The following is a 16451-nucleotide window of genomic DNA, read 5'->3' as shown; positions in this document are numbered from 1 at the left end:
GTGCATAGTTATCCAATATGGCAGCCTATTAAGAGAAGGTTTCAAACCAAGGCATTTTCATTATGGAGTACCTTTGTAATTAAATGCAATTACCTCCAAACCTTCATTAATACTATATGAAATAACTAAGAGAAGGTATTGGCTAAAAAAAGTGAAAGAAGCCGTTAGGGGCTGAGAAAAGAGCTTTATAAGAGGTCTCCTGAGGACAAGATGGAAGACTGTGTGTGGTTTACCTCAATGAAAGGTGTGTTAAGCCCCCTTCCACTGTGGCACACTTGCAGAAGTCGAAGTGATAATTCAAGTCAACAACCTGCATACGACCACCATGAATGGATGCAATAAAGCTGAAGGTATGAAGAGCGACTTGCTAGGAACCAGTCTTCGGGAAAGGTAAGAGGTTCGTAACAAAGCGTTTGCTAAGAGCCTTGGTGGTGTGCAATGAGGAGAAAGGTCAGTGACCTAAGATATGGAGAATATGAAGGAAAGATTGTGAGAGGCTGTTAGTTTGTTATTCTGCAGATTTTGTATGAATTAAACTGAATAAGATTGAGAGTAAGTTAAAGATGTACTTAGAATCAAAACTAAAAATTAATGTTGAGAGTGTATAAATTTTAAGCTGAAAATTGAATGAAAAGCTATGGAAAAAATGAAAATTTACAAATTTAAATTCTGCTAATAAGCTTGCAATTTAGAAACATAGGAATAAAATGTATTGAATTTAAAAGAATTAAATTAGATTCTCTAGCGTGGCAAGTAGAATAAAAATTAAGTTGCACTGGTGAGTAATTTAAAGTAAAATTCTTAGATTCGTTGATTGAGAAGAGATCTAGGTAAAGATGGAATAATTTGTATGTGCAGCATGGGAGAAAAAGCCGAGAACTATGCTGGATTAGGTCTAGCGGGAATAAAAAATAATTAAGATGTAGCCGGATTAGGCTCATGAAGTGCTGGTATTAATAGAAACCCTAGTCAAGCAAACAAACCTTTCGAGGTTCCTAGGGAATACATTAAAAAATCTGTCCCTGATGGCCCTAGGTTGCTTGGCAGAACTTGGCGTTATGCAAGTCATATGAGATGGATTGATGCAAAAATGACGCAGTCCAGAAAAAGCAGAAAAAGGCATTGCTATTTCTAGAATAGAAAGGGTTAACTGATGGGTTATCACTAGTATAAATTATAATTTTGATTAACATATTTTTTATCTTATACACAAACACACATTAATGTTATGATTATTTGTATATTTTTGAAGCATTATTTGTAGTGTTGTTTCATTTAACACTTTAGGTTTCTCTTTAATTATTTTCTCTTAAAGTCTACATACTGCTATTATTTCCTGGTGTGATGCAATTTTTTTCTCTCTAGAAAGTTTAGATATGGTTCGCGTAATGTTGAATTCTCATCGAAAGTAATTTTTTGCTTCATCATTGTTAGACTTAAAACATGAGTTTTCATCAACTGAGTTTAATATACTTGAAGTAATTTCATTGTCAGTTAACTGTATTGTAATAGGAGGCTTATCTTTGGAAGTAGTCTAGTTTAAAATATTTTCTTCCCTTAAAATTTCCGAAAGCGCACAGTCATTTCAATAGCATACAGAGCTACAGTGAATTCAAACCCAGAACAAAAATAGTATGAGTGCCCAGGGCAAAACTTAGAGAAAGAAATTTTTTATTGTGTCAAAACATTTGACATAAACAAAACTGTATATCCACAGCAAAATTCTTTTTAAATGACTTTTATGATCTAAATTAATTCAAAAATAAATACATAGTTTTCAGACAGTGTGTCCACAAAAACACTGCTCGATTTTATTTAATTATAACTTTGGGGAATATTGTGTTCATCTTTTGGGGTAAATGTGTAACAACTCATAAAGTTTCATGTAATATATGTTCATTACAGGCACTCAACGTGTGCTCCACCTGTCACAGGAGAAAGATCTAAGCGTTAATCAAGCTCATTCCAATCTCTGGAAAGCATATTCGGCATGATTGTATTTACAGCTTCTGTGATTCTGTACTGCTGAATTTCCATGAATGTAGGTAGGGGAGGTACGTACACTATGTGTTTGATATACCCCTACAAGAAAAAATCACAAACAGTAAGGTCTGGTGACCTAGACGGCCAGTGAAGAAACACTTGGTCATTGATTCCAGAACAACCACATGTTTGGCAGGATCTCATTGAGAAACTTATGGACATTACGATGCCAGGGCAGTGGTGCTCCATCTTGTTGAAGAAGGTAGTCACCTACCTCAGTAAGTTGAGGCATCAACCTGTTCCGTAAGATATCTGAGTAGTCACCAGACACAGTTTCACCTTTAAAGAAAAAGGACCACAAATTCTCTGTTCTGGGTATGGCATAAAACACATTACACTTAGAAGAATCATGTTGTATCTCCATCGTGGTGTGGGTATTCTGTGATCTCCCATATCCACACATTGTATCTGTTTACCTTATTATGCAGGTAGAAGGTTGCTTCATCACTAAAAATAATCTTCGATAAAAGATTATCATAATTTTCAAGTAACTGGAGACCTGAACAGAGCTGCTGTCGCCTTGGATGGTCTTCGGGTTTTAACTTCTGCACCAATTGCAGTTTATATGGATGCAAATTCAAGCATTTTCATGTCACCTTGCTAATCATGCTTTTTAGTTCTCTACATGCTCTGCGCACTGACGTTTTGGCACTCCGGAGAAAGGTTTCCCTCATACGATCAACAACTTGCAGCAGGACTGTTGGTCACCCAGAGTGCCTTTTCTGCTTGTTACAAATGCATTCTTCGATGAAATCCTTATACCACTTAAAAATTCACATGCTTCAAAGGTGGTTCCACATTAAATTTCTACCTAAATGCATGTTAAACAGACACAACACTTTTTGTCATGTGGAATTTTATCACACACCAGCTGCATTGCTGTTTGGAAAGCGCCATCTTGATTTACTCTCTTCTAACAGAAAATTAGTAAATATTACAACCTGTAAGGTAGAAACAAAACTACTTTGAGTTACTAAACTTTCTGACACCTTACTTACAAATATATTGCAGAAAGTTTTCATTTTACAATTAGTTCAAATCGGAGTGTTTTTGTGGACACACTGTATATCAGATTAAAAAGATTTTTTTTAAACGAATCTCTATGCAGTACTTTCCATGCATATCCTCTGTTAGTAATTATGGAAAATGCTAGAAAAGAAATTTTAGATTTCTTTAAAAAAAAAAAAAAAAAAAAAAAAAAGGTATTCTTTAGGCTTTTTTAAGGTATTTTTTTCAAGTTGCATACTAATAAAATCCCAACATATGCTATTAAAACTTAATTCCTGTTTGCTTTGCAGTGATTGTAAACAAACTAGATATGATGAGTCTTAGAAGCTTGTTTTAAAGTTTAAACTCAAAAAGACAAATAAATTCTTTGCATATTTACCATATAAATTTAAAAAAAAAAAAAAAAAAAAAAAAAATGGACATATTTGATATTATGCCTTTGGGCATATTTTATGTGATGTCCAAAGGGGCAATTTTTCATTTACACATACATACACATTTTGAGAGCATTTGGACTAATGCCCCTTTGGGCTAACACTATTTAAAAGCAGCATATCTCTAGAATTTCTGATAGATAGTGTCATGCACTGGACATAAAAATATTTTATGCCATGCAGTGTGTTGCTGCTGCTTGATTTGAAATTGTTGAGTTTCTTGATCATATATTCATTAAAATTTCATTAAAATATGAAATACCGTATTTACGCGAATCTAATGCGCATCGTTTTTGGCCAAATGTAGTACTCAAAATTGGGGTGCGCATTAGATTCGAGTGCAAAGTTCGTCGATGACGTCAACCGAATTTAAATTGTAACAATGGATTACTGTATTTCTCGACTACATTTACCGTTACATTTATCGTTGACACATTATTGCATACTACAGAGTACGTAGTCACGAAATGGAGGGCAAGCAGAGAAGAATGTCATATGACGCTACTTTCAAACGTAATGTAATTCTTTATCCTGAAAGAAATGGCAATAGAAAGGCTGGGAGAGAGTTCAACGTAGCTGAGAGCAATGTTCGCTTGTGGCGGCAACAGAAATTGGCACTGTTTGCAACTAAAACTAGTAGAAAGAAATTCACTGGCCCTCGCAAAGGAAGACACCCTAAAATTGAAGAAAAAGTTTTGGAATTTGTACGTGAAAGGAGGAAGAATGGACAACCTGTGACTAGCGACACTATAAGAAATAAAGCAAAAGAGGAGGCTGAAGTTCTTGGAATACCGAAACGAGAGTTTTAAAGCTAGCCGTCTATGGGTGGATCGGTTTATGAAGTGGATGGGCTTATTTCTAAGACGCCGTACAACAATATGCTAAAAGCTTCCTGCAGATTTTGAGGGAAAACGACTAACATTTTAGCGGTATGTCATCACACTTCGGAAGGAAAAGAATTTTTCAATGGGGCAAATTGGCAACGCTGACGAGACGCCAATTTGGTTTGATATGCCTCGTAAATAAAGACGTTTACTATTAATCACTGATTGTAGAAACTGTTAGCTAGATAGAAATGTTACCATTTATTTCATGTTCATACTTTACGATATGTACCGTATATACGGTAGTGGTAATTAACAATGATTGTTTCACATAACAATAGCCCACTAATAGGTTAATTCTATGTTCTGTTACTTTATGTATAAATCCATTGTTGTATAAAATATGGTATCTAAATTTAAATAAAATTATCATACCATTGATTGATAGTTTATATACAAATCCATTGTTGTATAAAATAAGATTCAATAAATTCCTCATACCATTGATGCGCATTACATTCGCCGACAAAAAATTTTTTTTATTATTTAAAGTTTTAAAATGGGGATGCGCATTAGATTCGATGGCGCATTAGATTCGCATAAATACGGTAGATAATAAAACAAATTTGAAATTCAAGATTCAATCTTCTAGGTGCCCATATTCAGGTGGAGGACTACATTATTAAAAATTTGATGGCTGTAGGTATCGTTATTTTTTCACAGTGCGAGAAACATACATACATCATTCAGATTCTTCATTATTTAATTTCTTAAAATACAATACGGGTGCAATAATATTTGGGTAGCAGCAATCTGAAAAGTGATGCAGGCAGTTATAGTGATTGAATGCAAAATGCCGTTTTATAGATTAATAGCCCCCTTTGAGCTAATAACTTTGAAAGACTGGACTTAACATCTAAAAGCAAATATTTATCTAAAATGAAGAAGTTGCAAAGTTCTTGTGTACATCCAAAAACATGAGCATTATGGGCATTCCTAGATTAAGTGTTTGTAGATTATTGGAATTCCACTACACTATCTCCATTACCTACTAATGCTTGGATTATTTTCATTTCTTAGCTTTGTGCCTTGAAAATGTTCAATAAAAGATTGTGGCAGAAACCTACCTTTATTTTTTAGAGGAGTGTCTTTAATATCTGAATTTTAAATGTATACAAAATAAAAGTAGAGAAAACATGATTTTTATACTTTTTCCATACCTTGAGAATAAATGTAACTAGTTATAAAAGATAGTCTCTAATATCTGTAATAAAAAATGTTCTGACTCTAATGTTTTTCATGTAACTTGTTTTTAATATCTTTCTTTTTATCGCCAATTTTACCAAATCTTGCATTGTAATACTGATAGCTTTCATGAACATGTATATATATGTATTCCCATTCACCAATTCATTATCACTAATTTGTAAATTGTAGTATTTTTTAGACCTTATAATCATGAATGAATTTCTAAAAACCGTGTGCTGTTGTTACATCAATGTTAGAAATGATGTATAATTTTAAAAATTCCATGCAGCCCTGTCATTAAATACTTTCATAGTGTAATAATTTTGAGTTTTTAATGTGAAATTTTTAAAAATTATGATTGTTTACTATTTCATGCATTTAGTGTTCTAAAATTTTCTTCTGTGAATGTTAAAATGTTACTTGGACACCTTATTGCTCCACTAGTGGAATGGTTAAGAGCGCTGAATACTGATAGTTGAATTTGATTTCAAATCTAGGTGAACATGCTGGATGCATGTTTGGTTTTTGTGGTTTTCCCTTTGTGTAACTTAAATATGAGCCATATTCTGTTAAAAAGTTTTCTCTGAAGGCATCCACTCCCTTAGGCAGATAGCTTTCATGGGCTTTGCAATATTTAAATAATCCAGCCTATAAATACTTTACTGCTATCTTGAGTTGTTATAAGTAGCCCTGAAATTTTCTCTGCCTAGAAAATTAAATTTTTTAAGAAATGCATAACCTTTACTTGTTTAAATCACATACCTTTCTTATGTAAAATTGTATAATTCATATGAGCAAATTATGGGACATTGTGCTATTTTATTTTTTTTTTTTTACTTAATCTGGTATGTGCCTAGAAAGAGCTTCCGGAATGCATTATGCCCACAGTAAAGGTTAAATTATGGTCTGAGGATGTTTCTCCTGGTATGGACTGGGATGTTTGGTCCAGATTCATGGTAAGCTTAATGCCAATACCAACTGCACTGTTTTGGATGACAGTGTGCTTCCTGTGGCAGTTGTAGGGGTTAGACCCATGTTATTCGCAGGATGAGAATGCTAGCTGTCATGTCATCCACCATGGATTGGATGGTAACAATGAGGTTAATTGAATGGATTGGCCTGTTCAGAACCTCTGGGATGAGTTGGATTGCTGAATTAAAGGGTGGAACAACTGTCCAGCATCAGAGAAGGAACTTGTGTGTCTTCTCCAACCCGAGTGGAAGAGAATACAAATAGCCATCATACAAGGATTTGTGAAAAGCATGCCCTGGAGGGTTGAGAATGTAATTGCCACTCGTGAAGACTTTACCAACTATTGAATATGAATAAAATTTGCTTTTATTTTGTATCACACATATCCAAATACTTAGTAGTGTAGATAGTGTAGTTCTAATTTAATACTGCCAACCTGTGTTTGTCTAATGAAATATAGAAATAAAAATAAAAAAGTAAATTCTTGTTGAATAGTTTTGAAAATAAATGTCAGTGTTCAGTGTCAGATATTTTTGTTGTTATGTGTCATGTTGTCTATTTATTTGATAAAATGTTGTTATACCTTATTACCTCTCCAAACTTATCATTTGAAATCAACTCTAAATATTTAGGACTGCTAGTAATGGACTGCTGTAATGTATCCATATTCTGATAAAAATATCGATATGTTGTTATTATGTTTTTGTTATCAAACTGCTTTTGCAGTACCCAGTACCTTTTTTTATTATTATTTATTTATTTAGGAACCTATACTGTCCAAAGCTCAGCCTGCTTTTCAGTATAGTAGTCATGTGAGCTTGCAGTCTCCCTGTGGGCACATGTGGTAAGTATTATAAATATTCACTGTAAAATTTGTGAAACTTGACAATTCATTATACATAGTGAATACTATTTACATGTATGTGGTTAAAACCTGATTTCACTCTTTATATCAACAACATGCAATTTTGATATGTGTAGATTATCTTTGACAGCGTGAGAAATTTATTAGCATATGAATTATTAAATATTCAAAGTTGATTTCTGCTCATTTACAAGCATATTAATGCTGTACTTACTGAAATTTCTTTCTGAGCTACTGTGGATGACCTATTTGCTTCATCAGCACAAACCTTAAGTGGTGTCTTTTTTTCTTCCTTTATCATTGCTTTTACATAATCTATCCTTTGGTGACTGAAATTAATCTTTATTGTGTGTTCTTCGGATGGCCGCCAATCCAAATATATAGTAAAATGAATGGAATTCCTATGTTGTGAATAACCGGGGCGTAATTTCTATTATACCTGTTAATGTAAGACTTTTTTATGAGTATGTTTATCTTATTACTGATGTTCAAAGTTCAATAGCAACACTGCATTGTAAACATTATGAAAAAATGCATTTATTTATTTATTGTTCTTCTGATGTTGTTTTTTTTTACTTATTACGTGCTCCGCCCTTAGGCACTACACGGAAAGGGAGGGTGGAGGCCCCATGGAGGTCTTTTTAAGGGAAACTGGCTCGTATCCATGTTACACATGGGAAAAACAACAAAAACACCCATGCAGCCAGCCTGTTCGCCGGGACTCGAGCCCCGGATCGAACTACCAGTGTTCAGCGCATTTACCGCTCGGTCGCTGGTGGGCCTTCTTCTGATGTTGAAATTGAAATTTACAAGCCTGTGTTTCAATTATTTTTATTATATTTATTTTTTGATGTTGCAGCACAAAAGTTTTAAATGTAAGACCAAGTATTTTAGTTTGGCAATATAAAAGCTTAGTTTTAATAGTAATGAGAAGACTGTGGTAAAGAAGTGATTATTTGGAAAATTAACGCAACCACCTTCGTGTAGTGTGGCAATTTTTTATAGATGAAAAGGTAAAAACTACTTATCGGGTGCAAGCTGGTGGTTTTCGTGCCTCTTTTTTTTAAAAAAAAAGATTCCCAAACTATCTATATTTATTGTACGTCAGTAAACATTATTAACATAACAAAAGAAAACATACTTTAGGCAATTTAAAATACAAATTTTAATTATTAAATAAAGATTGCATGATGCATTAAAATATAAATACATTCTTTTTCCAATCTTTCTGTTTTTTTTTTTTTTTTTTGTTTTTTTTTTTCAATATTCTTCTTTTGAAGTACACAGCGATCTCTTTGCTTAAAAAGAAATATTAAGAGAATTGTGGACTAAACATTTCCCTTTAGAAAAATTTCAACAAAATTCTGTATTCCTGCAGAAATTTTACCACAGTTGCTGGCAAATTCAACAAGCTCATATTTTAAATAACAGGCAAGAAATATCATGATTTGTTTATAAAAATTGTTGGAACTTAGAATGCAATGAAAAAGAAAACATACAAAAATACAGCATTGCTTTGACTGAAGAATTGTTATGAACATGGTTGCTTGAATGGTTATGTTTGTGGTTGCGTTAATATGTAAATACTAAAATTTGAAATTAATAAATTCATACATTGAAGAAACACAGGTTCAGAGCTAACACATGTTATACTGGTATGCAAAAATTAAGGAGGAAACAGGTTTTGTATCTAATGTCATGTATCAGTGTTTTAGATCAGTACAGAGTCATAAATAACCAAGATCTAAGCGAAAGGCAAACAACACTGGACAGAGAGATGAAAATTCTCAAAATAGCATATGACAGGCAGCCGATAAGAAAAATACAGTTCTCCTTAGCTGATATAACAGCTCTTGCTATAGTGAAAGATGTGCACAATTTTTTCATACTGAAGTATGAGTTCATAGACAAACTGTTGAGGCTTCATGACCCATATTTCTTGTAGTGCAAATAGCACCTGCAGAATCATTATGGGCAGATGGCAATATGCTGCCAGACACTTCCCAAGAAATTCTACATGTATTCAATTGGATTTAAGTTTGGGTACCATGATGGCCAGTTCAAGAGGAAAATCTCTTGAGAATGCCTAAGACTCATATATATTCTCTTGCATTTCTGTCAAGGAATAGTGCACAAATCTGTGTGGCTAAATACCTCATTTTCTGGTAGCTCAGCAATAGCTATTATATAATGAGGTATAGCATTATCATCCATGAAAAGAACTCATTGCCCACACCATCTGAAAAAGATGAACGTGAAGAAGGAGAACCTCAAACCTAAGTACAATAGCAGTAATCACTGACTGAACTTCCATAAGAAGATGTGAAGCTTTTAATGGACACCAAACGTAATGCCTTCTCAAACACTAACTCTGCCACCTCTGAATAATGTCTTTTGATGGTATTAAAGGAGAGATTTTATGTTGCTTTGTCTCTCTAGATATTGAGTCATCCAGAATTACTAGTGAGACTACATTGACTCTCATCCATAGAGAGCACTTGACTCCATTGCTGAGGTCTCTAGTTCTATGTTCCTGGCAACATAAAAAATACTGTCTTCAAAAAATAGGTTTCAGTGGCATCAATGGCTAATCAATAGGCACACACTGTAATGGTTGGTGAATGAACAAACTATCTGTGTCTCAATTTTGGCCATAATTAAATGCTATATTGGGTGTCTGGTAGGGCATTGTATGTGTCTTGTGGTTTTACTTGCAGGCTGCTTTCTATCTTTTCACCTATTAGACTAGTGTGACGGGAACTAGTTATTACTGATACTCTTTACAGTTTCATATTACAAGTAATAAAAGCATGGGCGCTTAAATAACTGATTCTAGTAATTGAATTGCATGTGAAATGTATAAGCCATTGTCTTTGTAAATTTATCAAGGGCACCCCCATTCTTTATATAAGATATTAAATTGTAGATGAATTTTGTAAAAAGAATTAGTAATTTCCTGTTTCCATGAAACTGAAAGATACATTTCTTAGTTAATTTATTGTTTTATGAATTTTAAACGAAGGATTTTATGAAAGCGTTTTTTTCCTACCTTATTTTATTATATTTTATAATAAGTGTCAAATTCTCCTAAATGTTAGATTTTATGAATTTCAAAAAAATTGATTTTTTTTAATTTGAAAAATGGCAAAATATTTAAATATTTACATTATTAAAAACAAATTTGTCACTGACATTTTCCAAGGCCAGGTAAGGTCTTTTGTGGACTTGCATATGACTCATACTATATAAAATAAAAGTAATTATGCCATTTTATTTCATGAATGTTTTGAAGAAAGCTTTACTTTAAAGGACGAAAGCTCATACACTGAATCCCAAAAATTAATTAAAAAATTAAAAAAGAACTGAATATTGAAATGATTAAAAAATTAAAAAAGTGTATGTTATTTAGAGAATTAACTTCTTTTATTTATTCAAGGCAGGAGGATGTAAAAAATAAATTATAAGTGAATAAAGTAATGCTTCTGGCTCGAGTTCAAATTGAATAAAAGTTATCAAATATCTTCTCGGGCTGATTTATGATTTTAGTTTCAATACTTATTTAAGAAACTATTGCATCCAAAGGGTAACATTGTTCAAAAACATTTATTCAATGTGGAAATAACTTTAGAAGCATTTGCTTAAACTGAAAAGGAACATAATTTGATAAAAGAATATAGGATGTATATTCAGCTGTGAAAGATAATACTGATTTGGCCATCTTAAGTATGACTGAAAGAATAAAGTTAAGATTAAAAGCCTCTTTACTTATTTCAATATAGCAAATTTTAAATAAAAACACTTGTATAAAAAATGTTTAGGTATTTTACTTATGTCACAGATTATTGGAAGGAAGATTATACATTTGAAACTTACTAAAGAATAATTTTCTAATAGGAAATATTTTTAATATTTTAATTTGGTCAAATTTGAAATCTGAGTCATGCTTATCTAAAACATAGAAATAATTTTAATTCTTATTATTTATTTAGTTATTATTGCTAAACTCAGAAGTGTTTATTGTTTTGAGGAATTTAATAAAATTATTAATCTGTAAAAAAATTAGTATAATTGAAGGATCAAATGCAATAATCAGTTATGTTTTTTTCTTACATTATTAGGCTAACCTGATTATTGCACCCACCCTCTCAACTATACAGGATTTGAATTCTCAGACAAAACTGGCACTTTTGTAGTTTCCTACCCTTGCTTTTAACACGTTGACTGCCAGACCCATTTTTGATGGTTTGCCCACGGCGACAACATGAACTTTTCATTATGCAATGCATATTATGCTGAAATATTATATAAATTATGCTTCAAGTAGTTTTTGTGGTGGGGGTCATCGGTGACCCCCGCGGCTCGGTATGCAATTGTTACGATCAGCCTTTTTTCAAGCAATTGTACTTCGATTGCTAAGTGATTACTCTCGTTCTTCAGTTTTAATTTGGTGTGTTCTACAAGCAAGTAAGTGCATTTGTTATATTTTTTCACTCTACATACGTTTTTGCATTTTATGTCTTTCATTCAATTTTTTTATTAGCCCTTAAAAATATGGCTTCGAATGAAAATTTATTCATGAAGTACATCATCTGATGGTGCAGTTTTACAAAGACCTTCAAAAATATTGCGACTGCTATCAGACAGCGACAAAAGTAACCTGGAAAAATATTGCAATTTCTGTTTTAGGGTGTAATTAGCAATGTATCTAATGAAATGCTCTGATAATGATTGTATTTCTCAAAAAAACTGCTTACAGAGCAGACCTCATCATGAATTTTAAAAAATGCCAGGAAATGCACGAAATGTAAGGTGTGCTATAACAGAAATTCAAAGCAGCTAGGAAGAACTAGAGCAAAGAATTTGACTAAAAAAGTGGTGACATATTCTTCCGATTGCGTTGATTCACCTTTTCTTTGCCTTGAATGTTTCAATCTGACTCATCACAATATGCACTGATAAAATGCATATTTTTCATGTACTAATAAAATTATTTTTCTATGTTCTATATTGCATTAATTTCTTCAAACCAATATAATAACAATGGTATTATTGAAAAAATTATCAATATCCATATTTACTATAATTATGTACTTTTATTATTTGCTACGTTGCTGGTCACCCCCACAGCACTGTAGCCAAGTCGAGTGCCGGTCACCAGTGACCCCCATGGCAGTTAATGTGCTAAGAGAAGCACTTATCATACAGTATTTCAGAAAGTATATAATTAGTTATTCTGTTTTGAATGTAAATACAAGATGGTAATTTTTTTCTCTGTTTTAGGGGAACATTCACCATGGAAAGAGATAATGGAGTAAATTTTGAGTGCAGAATTCCGCCATTTTCATTAGAAAGCAAGTGAAATATCATTGTACATGGCATACGAATTCTGTAGAAAAACAGTTGTATCTTCAAAAAGGACAGTTATATTAAATATGAACTGAATATTGAAATGATTTTCTGAAGAGCCCTTATTACAGTCAGATGTATTTAACTTAAAATGTTGTGATATCTTTTACACTATTCTAGGAAGTGAAGAAAAACTTTTATTGCATACTTTCAAAAATAAATACAGAATTTCAGTACATGCAGTACTTCTTTTTTTATAAAGCGTGCACTAATATGAAATTAAAATTAGAAATTTTCTAAAATTTATATTGCACTTGCTGCTATAAATTAGCAATGTATTAGGCAAAAGTTTGTTCCAAAGTGACATATAGTTTAACTAACAAATCTTCACAAATTATTTCTTCTCTAACTTTTATGCTCTTTTTACCTCTAGAAAATGTGTGTGTAATTAACTAAAATAGATAGATAAAGCTATACAGACAGCATAACAATATAAAATCATTTAAAAAATGGAAGCAGGAATAAGAACATGTGTAGTGAAACTTACTTAAGAGTCACTCTTCGAGAAAATTTTAGTCCTCTATTGAACAGATCATTCTAAGGATACCAAGAGGTGATGTTCAATACCTGTGCTTTTTTACATTTTCAAAACTATTGTTTACACACATTAGAGATTGTCTGTATATATTCAGAATGGTTTTTAAAATTATTTTGGTGAAATTTGTTAATACTATGATGTGTTCTCTCTCTGTATGTATGTATATATTTACATGTAAAATATGAAACAAAATTATTAAATCTGATTGGAACCAATTGGCAATTGGAAACCTTTAAATTTATAAATTTTAATTAAATACATCCCCCACTTCAACAATAGGCTTTGCACCATTTGTCACTCTATAGTAGGGGTTTTCAACCTTTCACGTGCAAGAGCCACATCAATAAATTTACAAAGATCCACAGGCCATATGTCTGTCAAAAAAATAGTGTCAGAAAATTTATACAGTCAAAAGTCGTTAATTCGGACACCCATAATCCGGAATGATCTATAATCCGGACCTCAAAGCTAAAAACTTTCTGCGCATGCGCCGCGTTGGGACATGCGCACAAGCGTTTTACGTGTGCGCGTAAGATCTTGACTACTGCGCATATGCGTGTGCGCAAGTGCAGAATACATTTTAGCCTGTATAACGGACGGTGTAAGCTAAAATTATCTAATTATCTATTTCAGTTAATGTTAATGATTGCGTTATTCCTTTATCTTCGAATTGGATCCCACTTATTATTTTTTGCAGACTGTAAGAGCAATTTTATAAAAGTAAACTTGAACTTTCGATTATGTCAAATAGAATTTCCGATGCTGGAACTTCCAAAGGATCTACAAAACGAAAGTATGTTTCGATGTTCAACAAACAAAAAGTGGAATTGCTGCAAAAAATGGATAAAGACATGAAGAATGTGACAGAGAGGTTAGTGAAAACGAAAAAATTTCAATTGACAAGTTAGTCGGTATTCTCGGCACAGCAATTAACGGGACTTGAACAGCGGAACTTTGTAACTGAACAAGAAATTATGTCTGTTTATAGAATTAAAGAGAAAGTATTATCACATAAAACGAAGCAACTTAAACAACTTACATTGAAAGAAATGTTTAATAAAGTAAACAAATAAATATTAAGCTTTTTTTTTTTTTTTTTTTTTTTTTGTAAATTTTGATACCCTTTAGATCATAATTGTTCTTTATTTCATAAATTACGGTTTCATATTTTTAATTTTGTAATTTCTGCATGCCATCTTACGAGATTTAAACTGATGATCTATAATCCGGAATCGCCGAAGTCCCGACGAGTCCGGATTAACGACTTTTGACTGTATAAAAACGGGAGGCAAAATTTGACATTGCTTATTCTTGATTAAAGCTTCAGTATCCGGTTTAATCTTGTTGTTGCAATCCGTAAAAAGCTATTCACATATATAGGTACTGCCAAAGATAGAAGACATGAAGGGTGCATGTTTATGAACTCCTGGATACTTGTCTTCAGTCACGTACTTCAAATAAAAATCAATTAATGTAGAATTTTCAAGAAACTTGCATTTTACTGCAGAGTCACACTGTGTAAATTCTAATTGAAGTTCAGGTTGAACACTTCCAACGTCTACTGAAAATGGCGAGGATATCATTTTGATAAAAATTTCAGTTTCACGAAAATTGGAAAATCTGCTTTTGAATTCCTCTTTAAAATGTGAAATGCATTGTACATAATTATTTTAATTAAATGCTGTAGAGTTCTTCACACACTCCATCAATTTTGGAAAGTCAGTGGAATTCTTATATAGCAATTGACTTACAGACAGGATTAATTTTATCTCAGAAGCTTTTATAAAGTAATAAAGATTGCGAACAAGTAGATCTTTTACCAGTAAGCAGTATTTCAAATCATTGAGATCATTTTCAGAAACGTTTATCTCAAATAATATCAGGCATGTCAATAAAATGCTTTAAATATCAAGAATGAGAGGGATTTTTTTTTATTATTATTATGGCAAAAAACTGACAAAGCAATTTTTCTTGAAATCAAAATTTCTTAAAATTTTTCATTGTTTCCTCAAATTCAAATGTGGGGCCACTACTCTATAGCATGTTATATCACTGCTCTCCTGCAATTTCTCTACAGAGCAAAATCTTAGTCCAGTTGGTGCTCAGGATTGAAACAAAGATTTTTCGGCTTTTAAATATGATCGCATTTAGCATGTATCACTTTTTCTCACATGCTTCTGCTTGAATAGACATCTCTCGCTTTGGAAAGCAGATTGCCCCCATTATGATGTGCTACTCAACATGATGTTTGAACAGTGAATTCATCAAGTAATAAAGATATATTGTGCTTATCCAAGGACTTTTATGGTTCTTCTAAGAGTTTACATCTATTATATTGTTTGCAATGTGCATCACATCTGTTACCACTTCAACCATGATTGATAAGTTGAGCATTTTCATCTTCTGCAAAAATTACAACGTAATATATATATATATATATATAATTTAAAAATTTTTTCTTCCGATTTTGAGTTCTGACATCGATTTTCCTGTTTTAATTTTAGAACTTGATTAAGCTGAACTTGCAAATTTTCAGTTTCGACCTCTTTCTTAATAGATTTTTTGTCTTTAACTTGATTTGATTTTATGTTTTCTAGATTTTGCATGTTTGCTATGCATTATCTTTTTGATTTTGTAGATATTTTCTCATTTCACTCTTTGCATCAGTTTTCAGGAAAGTCTTAGCATTGTGTTTTGAATGAAAACACTTACTTACATGGTTATTTTTATTACAGTGAGTACAGTATTGTGGAACATTATCTTTGCTTTCACTTTTTAAAGCAGTTGAATCATACTTTTGAACTAGCTTAATTTCAGCACATCAATAGGACTTGTTTATTAATTTATTAACTACTGAAAATTCAGTTTCTAATTTACTCTCTGTTGTGGTTATTAAGGAGTTGTAAGAATTTAGCAAACATAACAAAATTGCTATTATTTTAATTTTAAAACTGCCTTAACATTTTCAAAAAAATTCATTATATCTAATAGAATATAATTTTCTAAGAAGAAAGAAGTTTGTTAAATTTACACATTGCGCGTGAAATGATCTTGACTTTTGCCATATCTCTTTGACAGATTTCTTATGTAAAACATAGGTAATTTGTAAACCT

At 32.2% G+C, this 16451-nt stretch overlaps 1 protein-coding gene across 1 annotated transcript in view; it reads left to right on the top strand.

The window, feature by feature from the left end:
- LOC118198164 (polymerase delta-interacting protein 2-like) overlaps positions 1-12978 on the top strand; it is a 57980-nt gene extending 45002 nt beyond the window's left edge. The window contains exons 10-11 of the mRNA XM_035369781.2: positions 7294-7373; positions 12675-12978. Coding sequence (XP_035225672.1) covers positions 7294-7373; positions 12675-12753 — 159 coding nt within the window. The 3' untranslated portion in view covers positions 12754-12978. The remainder of the gene's footprint in view (positions 1-7293; positions 7374-12674) is intronic.
- The last annotated feature ends 3473 nt before the right edge of the window (positions 12979-16451 follow it).

The sequence above is a fragment of the Stegodyphus dumicola genome, chromosome 7 (assembly GCF_044657685.1).
Source record: "Stegodyphus dumicola isolate Sdum_Otavi_A_Nest chromosome 7, ASM4465768v1".
Taxonomy (NCBI): domain Eukaryota; kingdom Metazoa; phylum Arthropoda; class Arachnida; order Araneae; family Eresidae; genus Stegodyphus; species Stegodyphus dumicola.
Note: the sequence above shows the minus strand (reverse complement) of the source record. Positions and strands in the feature narration are given on the sequence as shown.